Source organism: Octopus bimaculoides, chromosome 23 (assembly GCF_046866305.1).
Source record: "Octopus bimaculoides isolate indiv1 chromosome 23, ASM4686630v1, whole genome shotgun sequence".
NCBI classification, from domain to species: Eukaryota; Metazoa; Mollusca; class Cephalopoda; order Octopoda; family Octopodidae; genus Octopus; species Octopus bimaculoides.
In genome coordinates, this window is record NC_142950.1 from 28,218,116 (window position 1) to 28,240,446 (window position 22,331).

Consider the following 22,331-nt stretch of genomic DNA (forward strand, 5'->3'; position numbering starts at 1 on the left):
AGCCACAACTCTGTGGACCTTAAGTATATGCAGTATTTTGTGTTTGTGTTTTTCGATTGAATTAAAAATAATCTATACAATAATTATACAGTGTTTAATGGTTCGATGTTGTGTTCCCGTCTCTCTTATCTTGGAACTTCTACATTCATGGGCTGCGTATATGCTAGGGCACCATCTTGAAGGTTGTCAACCTCTATGTAATTTGGGACAGTCATGTATGTCCAGCATTTCCTTCAATAATGGTCTAGAGCAGTGGTATTGATCCCCTGGGGGCGATGGAAAGTTCCAATGGGGCGTTGAAGAAAAAAGCACTGTAGTTGATTTGTTCGACTAAAATCGTTCAAAGCGGTGCCCCAGCATGGCCGCAGTCTAATGACAAAAACAAGTAAAAAAAAAGGTTTAAAATGGTGTAAAATGATGTAAAAAGATATTCTCATATAGAATTACTAAAATATTTATGGATTTTGAAAATTGTATTCTTTTAAAAAAAACTTGAGTGATTTAATACAATTTTTAGAAAAACCTGTGTAATTAGTCATTTTCCGCATTCAATGATTGAGTCATTAATAAAGAATTATACCTCAACATGGTAAGTAAACAGTGTCTTGAATCTCAAAACTCCTAGAACCAGTTACTTGGTTTCCATGGCATTGTTGCGACGCAGCGAAGCTTAGAATCCAAATCTTGTTAGCCCATTAACAAGAAGTAGGCCATGGCATATCAAAGGCTTCATGAAAATACAGAGTTAATCTTACAGGAACATCGTGTTTTGAGGTGCCGGAGCTCTTCGACAGGTAATTGATAATTAAGTTGGGTTTTCACATTGCTGCAATTACGTATGGCCGCGTTGAGTATAAAGCTGTGAAAATGACTATTAGAAGAATCGCATTGGCTTGTTGGTTTGAATATGAGGCTGTAAAAGAAAATTTGAGAGAGAAAATTTACCCGAGACCGATTCAACACTAAAAGTCTTTGCAGTTAAGGTCTTCGTTGAAAGAAGATTCTAGAATTCATCACGTGAACAAAAAGTTCTAATTTGGTGAAATAGGGTCTGCACGCATGATAAACTCGCATTTTACATTACTGTACCCACCGTCCAACCAAGCTATTGCATTTAAGTAACAAAGATCACAACGTCAGACCTAAACGGGGCGCTTGCCTGTTGCAGGGGTGCTCGCTCTTAGCTGAGTAAACTGGAGCAATGTGAAATGGAGTGCTTTGCTCAAGAACACAACGCAGTACCCAACCTGGGAATCGAAACCACGATCGTACAACCGTGAGCACAATACCCCAAGCCACTAAATCATACCCCTTCCACACACCTCCATATGGTACTTATTTAAAACTACAATGAACGGGTGATTAACACAGCTGACTGTAGACGGTAAGGATATGAACCAGAAGCTTCTTGGCTTTATTTTCTTTTGGACCGAACTATTGAAACTCAATAACATTGAAGTTCTACAATCTTAAAAAAGAAAAGGGAAATCCCCACAGAAGGAAGTTACGTGTATATAGTACAGAATAATGTACTTAATCTTAAATACCAATTCCAGACTTAATTACTCTCATTTGTAAGTCAGTCACGTTCGTTAAAGTCTGCTATTATTTCTACGTAATTACATTTCAGCTTTCACTTTGTCCCAAGAAGATCCAGTTTCCGTCTAAAGTTTATATGGAAACATGCTCTTACATGTCAAGCAGATTCATATTGTCGTTTTTACTTCTCTCTACACCAACACACCATTTCTGTTTACCTTGTGTGACGTGTAATAAAATGCTATAACCTTGTAATATATTTGGTTTCAACTTTCGACTCAAGGCCGGCAATTTCGGGGTAGGGGTGGGAGTGGGGGGGGGGAAGCCAATTACATTGACTTCAGTGCTCCACTGCTACTTATTTCATCGACACTGAAAGGGGGGAAAATACAACAAAAAAAAATGTTAAGTCGACCTCGGCAGAATTTGAAATCAGAATGCCAAGCGGGACAAAGTGACCTTCCAGCAGCGAAACTTTGACAGAAACTAAAACAAGCCCGCCGTGTGTGTATGTATGTATATATATATATATATATATATATATATATATATATATATATATATATATATATATATATATATATATTTATATATATATATATATTTATATATATATATATATTTATATATATATATATATATATATATATATATATATATATATATATATATATATATATATATATATATTTATATATATATATATATATTTATATATATATATATTTATATATATATATATATATTTATATATATATATATATATATATATATATATATATATATTTATATATATATATATATTTATATATATATATATATATATATATATAATATATATATATATATTTATATATATATATATATATATATATATATATTTATATATATATATATATATATATATATATATTTATATATATATATATATATATATATATATATATTTATATATATATATATATATATATATATATATTTATATATATATATATATTTATATATATATATATATATATATATATATTTATATATATATATATATATATATATATATATATATTTATATATTATATATATATTTATATATATATATATATATTTATATATATATATATATTTATATATATATATATATTTATATATATATATATATTTATATATATATATATATATATATATTTATATATATATATATATTTATATATATATATATATTTATATATATATATATATATATATATATATATATATATATATATATATATATATATATATATATATATCTCCAGACAGGCAGAATAGCTACACAATCGTGTTGCAGTGAGTGTTAAATTGACTACACTCTAAATTCAAGTAAACGTCTAAAAAGAATAGTTAGTTTCCAAAGTAATCTTTAATTCCATATCGAGAGAATACAATCAAATCCTTCCTAAACCTATGCAACTCAAAGCCGCTCATAATTCGGATGACACCTAATCCGTTGTCTCTGTGAATAATCATGTACAATTCTGCCATGTCACTCGTACCAATACGAGCAGTGAACAATTCATCAGTTTTTCTTGACCTAGTGTCATGAAAAAACACTTCCTCCAAGCTGATACGCACGAAGTGGACTCCTCAGAAAACCAAACTATACATCCTGCTCACAAGCGACACTACATGCTGTTCGAACCTGCTCGAATAGGCATCTGCTGTTCCGTATACATAATCTCAAACGGCCTCTCCTATCATCTTTCATTTTGTTGGGTTTGCATCATATCCACCTGGATCCTGTAGCCTTTAACATTCACAGTTCAGAACTTTATTCAATTTTCGCTAAGTGCGCATCTCCGTCATTCTTCTCATTATCGTTCATTTTTGACAAATTCACTAAAGAAGTGATAATGTAAATTGTTTCCTGGATTCTTAGCCAGGAATCGAAACTGGTGAAGTTTTTCTATTGTTCTCGGCATCAACACTTATAAATTTTTGAGAGTCAAATGTCATATATATATAGACGAAGTCTTTAATTGAACTAACAGTTTTCGGTCACCAATAGTTCAGACCAGATAACAGAGCAGAAATCTTTTATTTAACCCGATCTAATTAAGGTAGGAAAATATAAATATCGAACTCATATACAACTTGTAGTTTTGGTTATGACAATATTGTCGCTTGTTGCAGATGGTCTGATCGGCAAGGTTCAGACTTGTGCTGTCCCCGGCAGAAGCATCCAAATTAATCTCCATCTTATACGTTACACCTTAGAAGGGTTTGATAACGATTCTGGCAAGGGTGGGGCTCTGGTCCATTTAGACCAATCCAAAGCAGTACCTGGGTCTTGGCTTCCTCAGGTGGATCATACAGTTATATGACAACATCGACTCGATCGTTCGAGTGAACGGCTTTCTTTCTAAGCCGTTCTATATCAAACGTTCGTTTCGCCAAGGATGTCCACTCTCGCTGCAATTGTATGTGATAGCTTTGGAGCCGTTACTGCAAAGGTTGAGTGGCATCCCGAAGGAATCAGTTGATGGAGGATCGGTTTCAGCATACGCGGACGACATAACCATCATCGTGACCAAGATGGAACACTTACAGAGGGCAGGTGAAGCCATTAAGGTTTATGAGACAGTGGCAGGAGCAAAGATTAACCGGGAAAAATCGTTCGGCTTGCAACTCGGTACCTGGAGGAGTAAGTCGATGCCTTCGAATAGCGACGTGGGACGTTGGCAGGATGGCCCGGTTAAGTTGTTAGGAGTCTGGGTTCGACCAGACTTCCAGGTAGAAAAGAACTGGGCAGAGGTATCGAGCAAGGTGACCCTCATAGTCAAGACCTGGTCTTGGCGGTGGCTATCCTTGAAAGGGAGGGCGGAGGTGGCCAATGTGTTTGCTGCATCGGTCATCAGGTATTATCTAACCGTCGTTCTCTGAACTATCCGTCAGTCCATAAACATCTTAAAAATAGGACACATTAGCCAATGTAGTCCTAAATACGATGTCTGTCTGCACACACACACACACACACACACACACACACACACACACACAGAGGATAACCTAGCGCTAAATTCAAACTGGTTTAAATAATCTTTTCTACTCGAGGCACAAGGCCCGACATTTTTTGGGGGAGGGGACCAGTCGATTAGATCGACCCAGTACGCAACTGGTACTTAATTTATCGACTTCGGAAGGATGAAATGCTAAGTCGACCTCGGCGGAATTTGAACTCAGAACTAACGTTTCTGCCAGCTCGCCGCCTTTCAAACTGGTTTAAATAATGATTCAGTTATATTTGTGTCAGTACTGGCTTATTCAAAGGCGAGCTGGCAGAATCGTTGTAACGTCGTTGGCGGAGGCACACACACACACACATTTTACAGTATTCGTTCCGGTTCACTACATTCTGAGTTCTAACCCTGCCAGAATCAACTTTACATTTAACGTTTTCGAAGTTGCTAAAATAAAGAATCAGTCAAGAACTGAGTCGAGGAAATCGACTAACCTTTCCCAAAGAAAATAACTGGCCTCATTCTTTCTAAATCAAAGACCTTTACTAAAATAGTTCTAAGCGGTATGATGAGTCGAAGGGAGGTAACTATAATTTTCTTGTATGTATCTTCAAAGTAATTCAAATATTTTTATTGTAAGATGGCGTTAGAACTCCGGACAAAGTGCTTAGAAGGCATTTCGTCCGTCTTAACCTTCTGATTTCAAATTCAACTGAAGCTGACTTTTCCTTTCATCCTTTGACGGTTGATGAGATAAGTACTAGTCAAGTTTTGGAGTCGATGTAATCGACTAGCCCCAGCCTTCAAAGTCTTAGGCTTTGTGTCTATGGTAGATAGGATTAAGACGACAGGCTGGCAGTATTGTTAACGGGCCGGAAAAAATACTTGGCGGTAGTTCTTCCGACTGTAAGTCCTGAGTTCAAATTCCACCGAGGTCGACTTTGCCTTTTATCCTTTTGAGGTCGATAAAAATAAGTACTAATTGAACACTGGAGTCGCTATAAACTCTGGTGTACATATTCCTTCCTAGACGGGACGCCGGTCCGTCGCAAGATATCTCATTTTTACCAGCAACATGATAAGAAGTGTTTTGCTCAAAAACATAACGCATTGCCCGGTCCAGGAATCGAAATCACAATCTAACGATCATAAGTCTAACACCCAAACCACTAAACCATGCGCCTCCACAAATATAAATGTCAGGGGCGGGGAGGAGGAGGAAAAATAGCTCAGGAAGAAGGGGTAGTAAGTGGTGGTACATGAAACGTAAAGAGTAGGTAATTGAAATGTATCTTCTGCTATAGCCTCGGGCCGACCAAGGACTTATTAGTAGATTTGGTAGACGGAAACTGAAAGAAGCCCGTCGTGTGTGTGTGTGTGTGTGTGTTTACGCTCCTTAACTTAACGGTTCGACAAAAGGGACGGCTAGAATAAGTATTGGGGTCGATACATTCAGCTAAAAAAAAATCTTCAAGGCAGAGCTCTAGCATGGCTTTTTTTAAAACATCGAATGACTATGGAGGGTCCAGGAGAGTAAAATAGGAATGAAAGGGATAAAAAAAAAAAAAACGATGGAGAAGTACTGATTTAGTATCCATCTCCTGTTCTTGGACAGCAAAAGCTTAGCGTTCTAGGTAAGACGTATTTATAGGATGTCCAAGGGAGGCTACTCTGCCTGTCAATGACGTTTGTATCTTCTCAGTCAATAGGCTATGTGCCCATGCATACCTTTCTGTTCGTTTGATGGACTGTTTCTCCTCAAATCTCCGTTTATGTAGGTCAGTCCAGCTATCCTTGGTTCATATCGAACAGCTGTATGGCTAATCATTTCTTTTTTAACGATTCAGATAGTATTAAGTGACGGGATTCTGGTATAAGCATTCTATATAATCATAACTTATATTTGGAAATTTCCAGAAAATTTTTGCGAATTTCTGTTAAACATACAGGAATTCAAACGATTATGTAAAATCAAAAAAAGGCAAATTGTGATTTAAGGGCGATTTAGCTGTTATTTTTAACACATCTCATGACCACCTTCCTCGTTTCTTTGTCACTCCGACTTTCTCACTATAAACACATTTAATGGTGCATTGCTGAGATTTATAACTATAATGACATTCGGAAAATAGTATTATGAAAAGAAGTAGATTTTGAAAGTTAGGGAAACACTTTCCGGAGAATATTCCTGGTAACTTAAGTGGAACTTATTTAATAAAATTCTTATTCCCTTATGCACCGTAATTAGCGAGACTGACGCAGTGGTTAAACAAAATTATTCTGTATTTTGATAATTCTTGAAATCTAAATATAATTTTATGAAAATGACTGATAAAATTAATATCTATAACAGTAATTAAATTAATGAACAAAAGTTCTAATACTTTTATTTCCGAATTAAACATATAATTACTTTTTAGTCGAAGTGATTATTGTACCGGAAGTTCGGTCTTTTTCGCCGGCAACGTGATTCAAGTAAAAGAATTTCTAAAATTAATATTTATTCAAACAATCAATACCAACTGAATTATATAAATTCTAAAAATTATTTTCTTTTTCTTTTTTAATAAATAAAAATAAACAATCATTGAAATAATTTTTCATTTGCAAATGTAAGTTGTAGCGGAAGTTTAGTGCGAGGCTACAGTCCAGTGGCTTGTGTTGATCACGATGTCCGACTTACAACAGTCGTTGCTGTCTTACATCGATGATAAAGATTCCGTGGATACATTACAACTGGCTCAGGAATGGAATGTGGACCATCAGAAAATCGTCGGAGTTGTCAAAAGCTTGCAGGCCCTTGGAGAGGTTGACATACGTTTATTATTATATTCACAGTTTATTGTTTTGTTTCTGAGATGAAATGATGATGCAATCGTATTTATGGCTTACATGAGGAGAGAGGGTCGGTATCCAGGCTCCTTTACAAGTTTTCCGTCACTGGTTGTAGGGAAGACAGAGGGGATACTCAAATAGAAAAACTTGACCCGAATGTTTGCTGTAATGTGAACCAATCTAAAGGCACGCAAGAGCCAGGTGGTGAGGTTAAGCCGGTTATTACATCTACTTACAACCCAAGTTGGTGACAACGGGATTTGAACTCTGCAGAGCCGGAGCAAATACCGCAATACGTCTCGTCCGATGCTGAGACAATTCTACCTGTCCATTACCCAAGGCTAATTACTTTATTTATCAATCTCTAGCCAGGGTTCTGGCTTAGTTAAAGAGAACTTATGCCATAAAGAGAGTCGGCTAAGCTTAATAAGTGGAACCTATAGACGCATAAACTGAACAATTACCGTTCTACGTATACAGTACCCACGCCTTTCTATGTGCCATGCAACGCATTCCGTATCGCAGTCTGGACGTGTATTCTTTCGTCTGTCCGGGCTGTTCAATACAGCTGTTTCAGTTCTGTAGTCCCCAAGTTCTCATCTGGTAGTCTTAGGTTATCAACCAGGTGCGATCTACTGTTTTCGTGTTTCAATTATACCATACTTCTGCTTCCCTGATCAAAGACGTTCCAGCCGGGACCATTTTGTCTTTTTATGTCCTTTATTATTTAAAGCGGCCGAGTGTGATTTAAATCTGGGTTATTCACGATTTTTTTTCTTCGTGTATCACTTTCAGTTTTGTCAATGAGCAGGTAGTATTATTTCTTTGGTGACTGCGATCACACCTGTGGTCAACTTGTTAGTCTTAGGCTTGTTATGCCAACATTTGAATTTAGGTAACTAACTGCGTGCGGGTCGTCATTATATATATATATATATATATATATATATATATATATATATATTATATATATATTATATATATATATGTGTGTGTGTGTGATTATTTCAGTATTCCAAATACGCATGCAGATGTTATATTTGTGGGATGTGTGCATAAAGAGTTGAAAATACTAGTAAATACTTTCTGCAGAATAATAATATCAAAACAGGAGATTTGAAATTTTTGTGGTATTATTTATTTATCAGTTCACGTGTTTTATTTGCTAATAGCAATTACGAATTTGGGTGAAAGTAAGGAATACGTACACGCGGTGTTTAGGGTTAGGGTTTTTGTTACGCCGAAAACGGGTGGTGTACGTATTCTTAACCTCCGCCCGAAATTGTACATACAGCAGAAAACATCTAAGCTATCTCCTATTAAAAATTCTTTAGACAAAGAATCAAATATATATATATATATATATATATATATATATATATGTATATATGTCATTATTCAGTTTTATTTCAAGATTTCTTGCCGATAGAGAAGATGTATGTATGCACACACACACACACACGCGCGCATGCAAATGCACACAGACAAACCTACAAAAAACATCGGCCACCAAACGAAATGATACTAATATATAAAAGTGAAAGTAATGTAACAACTTCAGTGATTATTCAGGTGTAAGTTCGTAAATCTTTTCCTTGTTACACCCGTTCCTTTCCCATAAGGTATGAGACTGGACGACAGCTGTTCCAAAACTGCACCGGTGTCTCTGCTATTCTTCTTTATAATTGTGAAAAACATGAACATCATATAATCACAGCCCCTCTCCGGCATTGTGTTTCATTATGAATTATTTTTTTTACTTATCAACTGTCTGGCTCCCTAGAAGAATCAGAGGTATTTAATTTAAGGGGTTTTATGTTTTCAAACATAAAGCAGACTCAATTAAGCCCTACTTAAATACAGGTCCCGATGCATCTATACGTAATGATGTTTTTACAATACACATTCGTTAGGGTTCTTAGTTTTAGGGGTTAGGGTTAAGATTACGTAGATGCGTCGGGATCTCTGTATTTGAGTAGTACCCTTGATTGTTAGCTGGCAAAGAAAACGTACAGCGTAGTAACAACCAGTTTATCAAGTCACTGATATTAATTTACATGGCGTTAATTATTATTGTCGACTTCGGCTCATGTATATCCCTGTTCTACGTAAAATGAAATAGTTTGATTTTAATGTGATTTAGCTGATATTGCGGTGCCCCTTTAGAAACGCACCTCTCCAAGAAAATGAAATGCAATTTTCTAAAAAAAATATTGGGAAGATTCATCTATTTTTAAATATTTTATACTAAAAAATAAAACACGGAAAACGGGCACTCGCCAATATAAACAAACACGTCAGACGATGTATCATATATTATTAATGATACGAGGGGCCCGACAATAACGTTTGCAAATTCTTTATAGTTTTTAATCAGATTTTTTTTTACTGCGCACAGTGGTTAGGGTTAGGTGGTGTGGACTCGCTTTGCCTTCGCTCATTTTATGATGTGTTATTTCCCGTTCAGGCATAAAATTTGACATAATAGTATGTATTAGTTATAAACTGACTTTTAAGAAAAAGATTGTGAAACGGTCTTCTTGCAATTCGCAGACGATATTGTCGGGCCCCTTGTATCATTAATAATATCTCGAAAGACTCCCCCGCCTTTTCTCCCAAATTTGCTTATTTAAAAAAAAATTTTTGCCAAAAATCCCCGTTTTCGGATACGGAGGTTCTAGAAAATTGCCAAAAATCGGCAGTGTGAAAATTTTTTCCTCCCCTCTCCCAACCAACTTTTCAATTTTGACTTTTTTCCCCCCACTAACCCTGACCCTTGTATAAATAATGCATTGTTTCTTTTCTTTTCACTTTGCTTACAGATCATCGATGTCGAACAGAAAAGCGGCAAGAAACTTGAACTTACTGAAGAAGGGCAAACAATCTGTAATTCTGGAAGTTATGAAGCTTTGATATATAATTCAATTCCTGAAGGTGGAATTCTTCAGTCGGAAATTATGGTAAGTTGTTAGGCAATACTGCTAGCAGATTGGTTTGGCAAGATTTGCTGGGTTAGAGGACTAAATATTGCTCCAGTGTCTTAATTTTGACATTGTTTCTACAGCTGGATGCCCTTCCTAATGCCAACTCCTTTACGCTTTACGGAGTATACTGGATGCATTATATCCTGGCACCAGCGCTATAGACGTTGCTTTGTCCTCGATACAACTAAAGAATCTTCTCAACGTTTTGGTATAGCAATCCCGTTACATAGTATTTTTGTGATAAAGCATTTGTTTACATTTATCCAATGTATATGAATTACATGCCACTGTGATTGCTAAAATTTCTAGTATTGATCATAAGATACAAGCTACTATCATCACCACCGCCATCATCATCATTTAATTTGTTTTACATGTTAGCATGGGTTGGATGGTTTGACGGGAGCTGGAGAGCAGCTCCAATTGTCTGTTCTGGCTTGGTTTCTACAGCTGGATGCCCTTCCTAATGCCAACCAATTTACAGAGTGTACTTGGATGTATTTTATCCTGGCACCAACACTGTAGATATTGCTTTGTCCCCAGCATAACTAAAGAGTTGGTGGTGGTGGTGGTGGCAGTGATGGTATTGATAGAGATACAATGTTGGAGATGATGATGGTGGTGGTGGTGTTGATGGCAGTGATGGTGATTGGTGGTGGTGGTGGTGGTGCCAGTGATGGTGATGATAGTGATACAATGATGGTGACAGTGATGATGATGATGACGGTTGTGATGACAGTGATGATGATGATGGTAGTGGTGGTGACTGATGGTGATACTAGCAGTAAAGTGATGTTGATGATAGTATTAATGATAGTGTTGATGATGATGATGGTGACTGATGATGTTGTTGATGTAAAATTGTGAGATGAGGAGGAGGAAGAAGAAGATTAGGAAGACATTAATTTTCTATGTTTTTGTTATTTCAGAAAAATGTGCCCAATGCTAAAATTGGTTTCAACAAAGCTATGTCTGCTGGTTGGATTAGAATCGACAAAACTGCTGAGGGTGGACCAAGAATTTACAAGAAGGTAAAGTATTTTGTCTCCCTCGATAATATTCAGGGAATGAAAGGGTAGCAAGTTGGCAGAATCACTAGCACACCGGGCAAAATGCTTAGCACCATTTCATCTGTCTTTACATTCTGAGTTCAAATTCCACCAAGGTCAACTTTGCCTTTTATCCTTTTGGGGGGTCAAATAAATAAGTACCAGGATGAGTATGGGGATTGATGTAATCAACTTACCCCTTCCCCTGAAATTGTTGTCCTTGTGCCAAAATCTGAAACCAATATTCTTTTCTACTCTAGGCACAAGGCCTGAAATTTTTAGGGAAGGGGGTCAGTCAATTAGATTGACCCTAATACACAACTGGTACTTAATTTATTGATCCCAAAAGGATGAAAGGCAAAGTCGACCGTGGCAGAATTTGAAACCAATATTATTTAGGGAATCATGTTAGGGTCTTATTTGTTTCTGGTGGGGCAAAGTGTTTTGTGTATAAAATAGAATTAATAAACTATCAATGGTATGTTATAAGGCTGGCAGCTTGCAGAGATGGTTAGCATGTCGGACGAAATGCTTGGTGGATAAGATGTAAAAGATAATTGTCTGTATGTCGTCTCTTGTTATTTTCTTTAGGTGGAGAAAATTGAAGACAAAGTACAAGAAACATTGAAGCAGCTACACAGTCTCTCACTTCCTGATGCACAATGTAAAGATTTCAAGAAAAGAAAGTTGATTGTAGAAAGGTGAGAGGCTACACCTATCAAACCCCCAATCCCACTACTTCTTTATTATCATCTTCACCATTATCATCATTTTAGCATTCACTTTTCCAAACTTGTATGGGTTTTATGCAAGTTGTTGTCATGGTGGATTTTTCTACAGACTGTGTGATAAATTGGATATACTTCTACAGCACACAAAAAATTTCTTCAGGTCGAGTAGCCCATGCTGCTCATATAGTCGTTTAATAAGGGTTGTTTAAGGATGTTGAACTGAACACCCATGTTTCCAGAGGTGAATTATTCTAACTCCAAAGAGTTCCTTTCATCACATGGCTTACTATTATTATTATTGTTATTATTATTATTGCTTAGGGTCGATTTAGAGTTAAACAACATCAATAACGTTATCACACCTGTAATGTTGTTTTATATTATCTTCCAGCAAAGTAAACAGCTTCATTATATCAAAAGGACCAAATTTTACACTGAAGATTAGTAAACCTGAAATTGACTTAACACCTGAAATGATTGCCAGGTAAGAAATATAGTTGTTATACATATTAACCCTTTAGCATTTAAACCGCTCATATCCAGCCCAGATATTTTACTGGTTTTATAGTCAAACCAACCAGATCCAACCTCTCACACCTACCCTACATTGTCATTTTAAAGATAAGCAATCACATCGTTGAAACCACAAAGCTACGTGATAGTGCATGATTAACACTGTTTAACATGATTTTTGTCCTTGGGTAGCAACTGTTATTTGGTAATTCCTTATTCCTAGAAAGTATGAAAAATGGCTAATATTTCCTTCAAACCTTGCTTTTGTTACAATATTTATTCAAGCCCCAAAGAATCCCTCGCAACACATGGCTATAATGCTCCCCCACTACTCATCAGAGAAGCTTGTATTGTCGGCCCCTAAGGGACCTGCTCAAGTGGTTATGGTCAAGCAACTGACAAGCAAATCCGTAATATTGAGCAGAATATTTGCTCTAATGATATTTCTGCTTCAGCAACTCAGTGCTGAATCCGTCTGAAGTGTGACGGAAAATATGTCAGTTTCAAAACATTGATGTCCAGGTCACAAAAGCAAAATTTGAAGGGAATAGTAGTCATTTCCTTTGATTTCTAGATAGAAGCAAATAGAAAATAAGATTTACTGACCAAAAACAAAAAAAAGATAAAAATTTTGTTTCACACTGTAATTTAAAACATTGGGAATAAATAAGCATTACATTTGATGGAGTAATCTGAATGCTAAAAAATTAAGATAGGGTGGTCATCTACTTTCAAGTGAAAAAATATGGGCAGTTTACTTGTTAATGTAAAGGCAGCCACCTATTGTTAGGTAAGAAATATGGTTTTTATTCCCCCATAAATTTATACCCTGTTACCAACATCATAAAAAGACATAAATGAATACCTTTGTCGTCGTTGTTGTTGTTATGAATATATATATATATATCTATATCTATAAAACAGAGTTTTTGTGTGTGGTGCGTATGTGCCTTATGGATTTGAAAACTGAGTTGCTGGTTTTGATATATGAGGTATCAAAAGATTCAGTAACCTTTCAGCTAGTGAATAAAGTATGTTTTTTGCACATCTCTTTTTACTACAAAAATAACCCTGAAAAGGAGGTTGGGTTGCACAATTTTGAGGTCATTTTCAGGCAATATTCTGATTTGCTTGTAATCTACATTGCCAATTGTAATGTTTTTAGTGTCAAAAAAATGCAGCAATGTACAAGAAGTGTTATGAGTGCATTTTTGATGCACAAACCAGCAGCCACAAAGAGAGTATATCTACTGAGAGCTTTTTGGTGCGTTCAAAAATCACATATCCCCACTCACTTTTCCATGGCAGGATTAGAGCTTGGAATCTTCCAAACAGACGCATGACATGTCACTTAGTCAAATTAGCCCTTCATTTACTCCACAATTGTTTTGTTGTCAATGCTGCACTTCCCTGTATCACATGTTTCGATTTAACTGTACTATATATATATATACAAACTATGCCATTTAAATCCTGAGCAACGCCAAGTATTCTGCTAGTATATATATATATATATATATATATATATATGTTGTTTTCTACTGTTTCCCCCAACCAGTGGTTCATGGAAAACCTTCCAGTTCAAACCTTACAATTTCAATGCCAGGGGTGTGTTACCGCCATCTGGACACCTCCACCCTCTGTTGAAAGTCAGGGCTCAGTATATGAAGATTTTCTTGGAGATGGGGTAAGTGACTCATTTTGCTATATTTTTGCTAACATGTTCATGTATTATAATATTATATATATAACAGACGTTATTTAATGAGATACATCTTGTCACCTGAAGAGATGCATCTACGCCAACGGATACACCTAAACCAGATGTTCAGTATCTCACCATTAAGGAATCTATGCTAGATAGGTTGAAACAAGTGTAGTGATCAATAAACAATCTCGTATCTTCCGTCTCTCTCATTAATTAACTATATATATATATATATATATATATATATATATATATATACACATACACCGGGATGGCCATAAGTCGCTTTACCCATTTCTATATTATTAAAATTGGGTAAAGCGACTTACAGCCATCCCTGTATATATATATATATATATATATATATATATATATATATATATATATATATATTCACAGACACACACACACATACGAAGGCTGTGAGTTGGCAGAATCATTAGCACACTTAAGGCGGCGAGCTGGCAGAATCGTTAGCACGCAGAGTGAAATGCTTAGCGGTATTTCGTCGGCTGTAACGTTCTGAGTTCAAATTCCGTCGAGGCCGACTTTGCCTTTCATCCTTTCAGGGTCGATAACTTAAGTACCAGTTATGCACTGGGGTCGATGTAATCGACTTAACCCCTTTGTCTGTCCTTGTTTGTCCCCTCTATGTTTAGCCCCTTGTGGGTAATAAAGAAATAAGAAACGTTAGCACACTTGGTGAAATTCTTTGCAGTATTTCTTTTGTTCTGAGTTCAAATCCTGCTGAGGTCGACTTCACTTTTCTGTGATATTTTATTGTATTTTTCTATTGTATAATTTCCACTGAAGTTCATAGAATATTGAATGAAAAATGTACATGTGGAAAAATTTTCTTTTTTTTTTCAGATTTTCAGAAATGGCTACTAATAACTTTGTTGAAAGTAGTTTCTGGAACTTTGATGCCCTTTTCCAACCTCAGCAACATCCTGCTCGTGATGCCCACGACACTTTCTTCATATCAGGTAAAATGGCTTTGTTTTCAGACCTGCCCCTTCCCTGTGCACTTTCGCATGTGAATAGTTCTTGCTTGTTATTTTTGTGTTGCTCAGTCAATCTACTCTAACCCTTTAGCATTGTCGTTCTCAACCCATTTTTTTTTATCCATGGACCCTTTCATCATAATCATCATCTAACATCCATTCTCCATGTAGGTACAGGTTGGACGGTCTGACTGGAGATGCTAAGCTCTGGACATTAATATAATGATGATAATGATAACACACACACACTCATAAATACATGCATATGACATGCACAGGCACAGCATGGCTGTGTGGTAAGAAGCTTGCTTCCCAACCTCATGGTTCCGGGTTCAGTCCCACTGCGTGGCAACTTGGGCAAGTGACTTCTACTAGCCTGGGGCTGACCAAAGCCTTGTGAGTGGATTTGGTAGACAGAAACTGAAAGAAGCCTGTCGTATACATACATATATATATATATATATATATATATATATATATATATATATATATATATATATATATATATATATATATATATATATGAATATATTTGTGTGTGTCTGTGCTTGTCTCCCCACCATTGCTTGACAACTGATGTTGGTGTGTTTATGTCCCCATAACTTAGTGGTTTGGCAAAAGAGGCCTATAGAATAAGTACTAGGCTTACAACGGATAAGTCCTGGGGTTGATTTGTTTGACTAAAGGCAGTGCTCCAGCATGGTCGCTGTCAAATGACTGAAACAAGTAAATGACTAAATGTGTATCTATGTTTTTGTTTGACTTTCAGACCCCATGAATGCACATGAGTTCCCTGAAGACTATTTGGAACGGGTGAAGACCGTTCATTCAGAAGGGGGTTATGGATCTCAGGGGTGAGTATATATTTTCCTCATCTTTGGCTCTGACATCATACTAGTCATGAGATTTCTTTATTGTTGTTGCTGACGAAATCTTTAGAGCGTCTAAAAAAATTCTTCACAATATTTGTTCCAGCTCTCTACTTTAGGGTTCGATTTTTTGCTGAGACCAACTTTGTCTTTTGTGATTGATAAAATAAAGTACCAATCAAACATTGGGGTTGATGGCATCAACTAAACTCCTCCCTTCAAAACTCGCTCCACCTAGTTAGTACCAAAATTTAAAACCTTTCTCTGCTGTGGCAAAAGAGGCCGTGTGGTGGACCCGTCTGAAAGGTTTGAAGACAAGCACATTCCTATCTGGTCAAGCCCTCATCAAGTCCTTCAAATATCATTTGAAGAAGAAGGCAAGGGTAGAGATTAAAGTGCTGCCTTCTAGTGTGTTTATCGAAAGGTGGTTGACAGTGGCAAGACTGGTGAGACTGAATGGATCTACTCTCAATATGCTTTCCTAAGCAGGAAGAAAGTATCTGGAAGAGGGTACTTTCCTATGCCTTGGAGATGGCAGAGTGATCCAGAATTTTTGTGTTGGGTTTACCCCCGATTACCCTAAGTGAACTACCCCGCTATTGGGGATTCTATTTATTTATTATTCATTTCTCTACTTTCTATTATACATCCTCTGTTATATCTTTTAATGTGGTAGTATCTCCCCTTCATTGATGTTAACCCCGGCGGTGGCGGCAAACTGGCAGAATCGTTACTTATGACTTGCCATCTCCTGTCAGACTGTCCAACCCATGATGATGATTATGACTATCATAAACCACCATCACTCACCACCATCTTTATCACACTACAAAAAAAACATTCTACAAAATCAGATGTTCTTCATTATTGAAATATAATCATCTCGAAGAATTTCTCTCTTATTCTGATAATTACCAAATATCAATTGGGTGCCGTTTCAGGTATAGATATAACTGGAAGATAGAAGAAGCTCAGAAAAATATAATGAGGACCCACACAACAGCTGTGAGTGCCAGGATGTTGTATAAGTTGGCACAAGAGGTAAGTGCTTAGATTGCTTGCATACAAACACTCAGATAGACGTTTCTAACCAGTGAATCTATATTTATTTATTTATGTGTTTCAGCCAAGTGGCTGCGGTCCTTCTTATTTTACTTTGGCCCTTTCTTCCCCAAGGAGCTTAATCCAGCAAAGTCTTGTCTTCACCATTCTTGACTCTCGGTTCTCTTTTCTTCTTCCCTACAGCTGGATTTGTACATTTTCAACTCTTTGTTTTTGGGTGGGGGGGCAGTATCCTGCCTTCAGCTATTGTTAGGGCCTCCTTTCTTCCCCCTCCCTTGCAGGTTTATATATTTCCCTGAGAAATGGCCTTCCTCTCTCTCTGAGATTCTGTTAGTTTTGAATTGTCATCAATGCTTCTGTAAATCTGCAGGGTGGGAATTCCAGAGGACCAACATTCTGGGCAGGAAAGACTGGGTGTGGCGATTAGCACAGAGTCTGAGGGTTTGAACACAGCAAAGGTGATAAGAGGAGAAGGAGAGGGAAGTGAGTAGAACAGGAATGCCTGGGTTGAAGTGGTATGAGCTCCGAGGAGCAGAGGCCATTACTGTAGTGTTAGTGACAGAAAAGGCAGGGAGAGAGGAAACAGCATATTTGTAGACCAGAGGCTGGAGAATATTTCCAGGGTTTTTGATCCTGGCTAGGGACAAATTGGTAGAAGCTGGTTGGTGAGTGTTGTACATACAGTCTCTGTTAACATTGTGGACTGCTTCCTCTCGAGATGTCAGCTGAAGAAAATATAGTCAGAGTCAGTCATATCATACCTTAAATCCCCACAACCATTGTTTCTCAGAAACATAAACTTGTTTTTGTTTTTTCTTTGTTACAGAAACCTTTCAAACCAGCCAAGTATTTCTCTATTGACCGTGTGTTCCGAAATGAGACCCTTGATGCAACGCATCTTGCTGAATTCCATCAGATAGAAGGAGTTGTTATTGATTACAACCTGACTTTAGGGGACCTCATGGGAGTCATTCATAAATTCTTCAGCAAACTGGGTGAGTATCTCTTTTCTATTTGTAAGTAGTACAACATGGGGACTTGATCAAATGATTAAAAAAACTATTTAACAATCTAGATTCTGGGTCTAGGAGATACAGTCTTGGTTATTACCGGTTTGTTAGATTTCACAAGTGTGGGTATACCTGAAAATGCTATGGGCCCCACTCCTTCTCCTCCTCAGACTAGATTCTTTAACAAGATAGAACAATGATATTAGATTTTTTTTGCAATTTAGTAAAGGAGAGGTGAAGTACTATCTCAATACCATCTGACATCAATAAATATATTTTCTGTATTAAAATCCTAAATCTATGCATTTATCTGGGTTTTGTGACCCTTGTTCATTTCTTAGTTGAGCTGTTTTCACATTCTGAGATTATTCGTTTTTTTCTACAATGTTCTTTCGACAGGAATGACCAAGTTACGTTTCAAACCAGCCTATAATCCTTACACAGAACCTAGTATGGAAATATTCAGTTATCATGAAGGTAAGTAGAATGATCTCAAACACATACAAACTCTCTCTCTCTCTCTCTTACACACAAGCAATCAACTTTGCTTTTCATCCTTTCGGGGTCAATAAATTAAGTACCAGTTACGCACTGGAGTCGATGTAATAGACTTAATTCCTTTGTCTGTCCTTGTTTGTCCCCTCTATGTTTAGCCCCTTGTGGGCAATAAAGAAATAAGAAACGTTAGCACGCCGGGCGAAATGCTTAGCAGTATTTCGTCTGTCTTTACATTCTGAGTTCAAATTCCACCAAGGTCGACTTTGCCTTTCATCCTTTCAGGGTCAATAAATTAAGTACCAGTTATGCACTGGGGATCTATGTAATCGACTTAATTCCTTTGTCTGTCCTTGTTTGTCCCCTCTATGTTTAGCCCCTTGTGGGCAATAAAGAAATAAGAAACGTTAGCACGCCGGGCGAAATGCTTAGCAGTATTTCGTCTGTCTTTACATTCTGAGTTCAAATTCCGCCAAGGTCGACTTTGCCTTTCATCCTTTCAGGGTCAATAAATTAAGTACCAGTTATGCACTGGGGATCTATGTAATCGACTTAATTCCTTTGTCTGTCCTTGTTTGTCCCCTCTATGTTTAGCCCCTTGTGGGCAATAAAGAAAGTCTCACGATTAAAATCTAAGAAAGAGTTAGATGCAGGGAAGTGGGTCAGTCATGTCCATTAGATCGGAACTCCAAGCATTAAAATTTTATACGAATGATGTTATATGAATTGCAGTTTAGTTATCTTTCTCTATCTTTTTACAGGACTTAAAAAATGGGTAGAAATTGGTAATTCGGGTGTTTTCCGACCTGAAATGTTACTACCGATGGGTTTACCTGAGAATGTATCAGCTATTGCATGGGGTTTGTCCTTAGAAAGGTAGGTAAACTATTTCTCTCTTTCCTTCTACCTCTCCCTCTCCCATCTCTTCATCTTCTCTCCAATCCTCCACTTTCCCATCTCCTCTGATTCCCTAATCTCTCTGTTCATTTGTTTTTTCATCCCATTTTTTCTTCCATACCGGTATGTGTTAGACAAAGCATCTTAAGGTTGTATTCTGTGGTTGGATGCTTTTCCTGGTGCCAACCCTTGCATGGTTTTTGAAGTAAGGTACTTAAATCATACATCTTTGCACATTACACTGTTATCAGAAATCATGTAGATGAGAAGCAAGCATTTTAACCAGACAGCCATACTTCCACCTAGATGTATGTCTGTGTGTATATATATATATATATATATATATATGCTGGTGTCACATAACTGGCACCTGTGCCAGTGGCATGTAAAAAGCCCTTTTTGAGTGTTGGGCCTCATGGAGGCAACTAGCACCTATGTAATGGCTGGCAACAAGAGGGGCATCAGGCTGTCGAAATATCTGCTTTGCTTCTATAAACCCTATCTGGGTGAATATTAAAAATAATACTGAAATCGATGATGAATCTCATATATACTAACACGGTAAAGGAAAATATGGAATATTTTAGGTTTTTGATATAAATTTATTAATCTTCTTTAAAAGCCATGGGATTAACTTAATATTTTATTGTTTTCTTGTTTACAGACCAACCATGATTCTTTATGGTATAGACAACATCCGAGATTTGATAGGACCAAAGATTAACCTACAAATGGTTTACAATAATCCCATTTGTCGTGTTGGAATTTAACTAAGCTATCCTCTACATTTACCTGCTATACCTACCTGCTTCTCTTCCTCGAGACATTTTAGCAACATTTCTCTAACAAGGGGTTGTTTAATATGTAATTTATATAAATTCTAGTAATATTTAATAAACTAACAGTTAATGTGTTCCTGTGTACTCATGGAAAATTTACAGGTGATGATTGTTCTCTTTTATAGTCAGTTACTGCTACAAACTGCATTGAAAAGGATTTATTTGATAAATATATATACGTGGAGGCGCAATGGCCCAATGGTTAGGGCAGCGGACTCGCGGTCATAGGATCACGGTTTCAATTCCCAGACCAGGCGTTGTGAGTGTTTATTGAGCGAAAGCACCTAAAGCTCCACGAGGCTCCGGCAGGGGATGGTGGCGAACCCTGCTGTACTCTTCTACCACAACTTTCTCTTACTCTTACTTCCTGTTTCTGTTGTGCCTGTAATTCAAAGGGTCAGCCTTGTCACACTCTGTGTCACGCTGAATATCCCTGAGAACTACGTTAAGGGTACACGTGTCTGTGGAGTACTCAGTCACTTGCACGTTAATTTCATGAGCAGGCTGTTCCGTTGATGGGATCAACTGGAACCCTCGACGTTGTAAACGACGGAGTGCCAACATATATATATATATACATACATACATACATATATATATATATATATATATATATATATGCATGCACACAGACTTATATGTATATATACATACACATGTAGCTGTGTATGTATGTGTACATATATGAATTATTCCCTAGTAGACAGTTATTCAGTTATTATTTCTTCATAATATTTGGTGGGAATAGAAATTAACCGTTACCCCATTAAAATCTCAAAGCTACAAGATAATGCCTGATTAATTAAAAACAATGTGAATGAATAAGCATTACCTTCGACAGAATATTCTGACTGCAGCCAATTTGCACCTGTATAATTTCACAACACACCTGTATAATTCCATAACTCAGGTTGGAAAACACCATTCTGATAGATCTGTGCCATTTGAACATGAGTCAGATGTAAATTGTGACTGTTCTAGTGACTCTGCCCACCTCACTACACTAGATATAAAATGTTTATGATAGCACTGAGAATATAATTAAACCTATATTCTTGGGTCCATCATAGACATGTTCTTTCTTTGCTCAAGACTTTTGTCTCCTCATGACATAGAAATTTATTTAAATATGTCTACATTACTAGAAACACTACCACAATTTTGATTTTCAATTTATACCCCCTTGTTAGTGTTGACCAACATCCTACATGTGAGCCATCATCTCTGCAATGTTGTGATTGATATCGGCATCATGATGTTATATATTTGAATTAAAAACTTTATTATTAAACTACTCGATTTAAAATGTGTTTTTTGCTATTATTGCATAGAGGAAATTTTTCAACTTAATAATCTATAGCTATGTTCTAAGACAACAGTCTTAATGAGTCTTAAGTGATGGATTAAGATTAGTGATTAAAAGATAACATTAGCTTGTACTATCATGGGTTCTAATTAGATGGTTAGAGTTAAAAGTCTGTCGTATATATGTATATATACATATGTTTGTGTGTCTGTGTTTGTCCCCCCAACATTGCTTGACAACCAATGCTGGTGTGTTTACGTCCCCGTAACTTAGCAAAAGTTCGGCAAAAGAAACTGATAGAATAAGTACTAGGCTTCCAAAGAATAATTCCTGTATATATATATATATATATATATATATATATATAAATAAGGATAAGATCGATATTTAAAATATTGATCTTATCAAGTGGTCAGCATGGGAATAAAAACCATCAAAGGTAATAATTATTTAAAATTATAATACAGGGTATCTAAGAGATACCACCACGCTGAAAA

General features: G+C 36.5%; 2 protein-coding genes across 2 annotated transcripts in view; both read left to right on the top strand.

Annotated features, from left to right (window-relative positions):
• The window catches only part of LOC106873037 (protocadherin Fat 4), a 46,730-nt gene extending 42,834 nt beyond the window's left edge, over nucleotides 1-3,896 (top strand). The window contains exon 30 of the mRNA XM_014920244.3: nucleotides 3,706-3,896. Within this exon, the coding sequence (XP_014775730.3) occupies nucleotides 3,706-3,896 (191 nt within the window). The remainder of the gene's footprint in view (nucleotides 1-3,705) is intronic.
• Nucleotides 3,897-7,149: 3,253 nt separating this feature from the next.
• Nucleotides 7,150-20,627, top strand: LOC106873038 (phenylalanine--tRNA ligase alpha subunit). Its single transcript, XM_014920245.3, has 13 exons — nucleotides 7,150-7,340; nucleotides 10,190-10,327; nucleotides 11,281-11,382; nucleotides 11,992-12,101; nucleotides 12,523-12,615; nucleotides 14,203-14,331; nucleotides 15,223-15,338; nucleotides 16,126-16,210; nucleotides 17,167-17,266; nucleotides 18,114-18,282; nucleotides 18,697-18,774; nucleotides 19,554-19,668; nucleotides 20,354-20,627. Exons 1-13 carry the CDS (start codon nucleotides 7,203-7,205, stop codon nucleotides 20,457-20,459), a joined length of 1,479 nt encoding a protein of 492 aa, XP_014775731.1. The 5' UTR covers nucleotides 7,150-7,202; the 3' UTR covers nucleotides 20,460-20,627.
• Nucleotides 20,628-22,331: the final 1,704 nt, after the last annotated feature.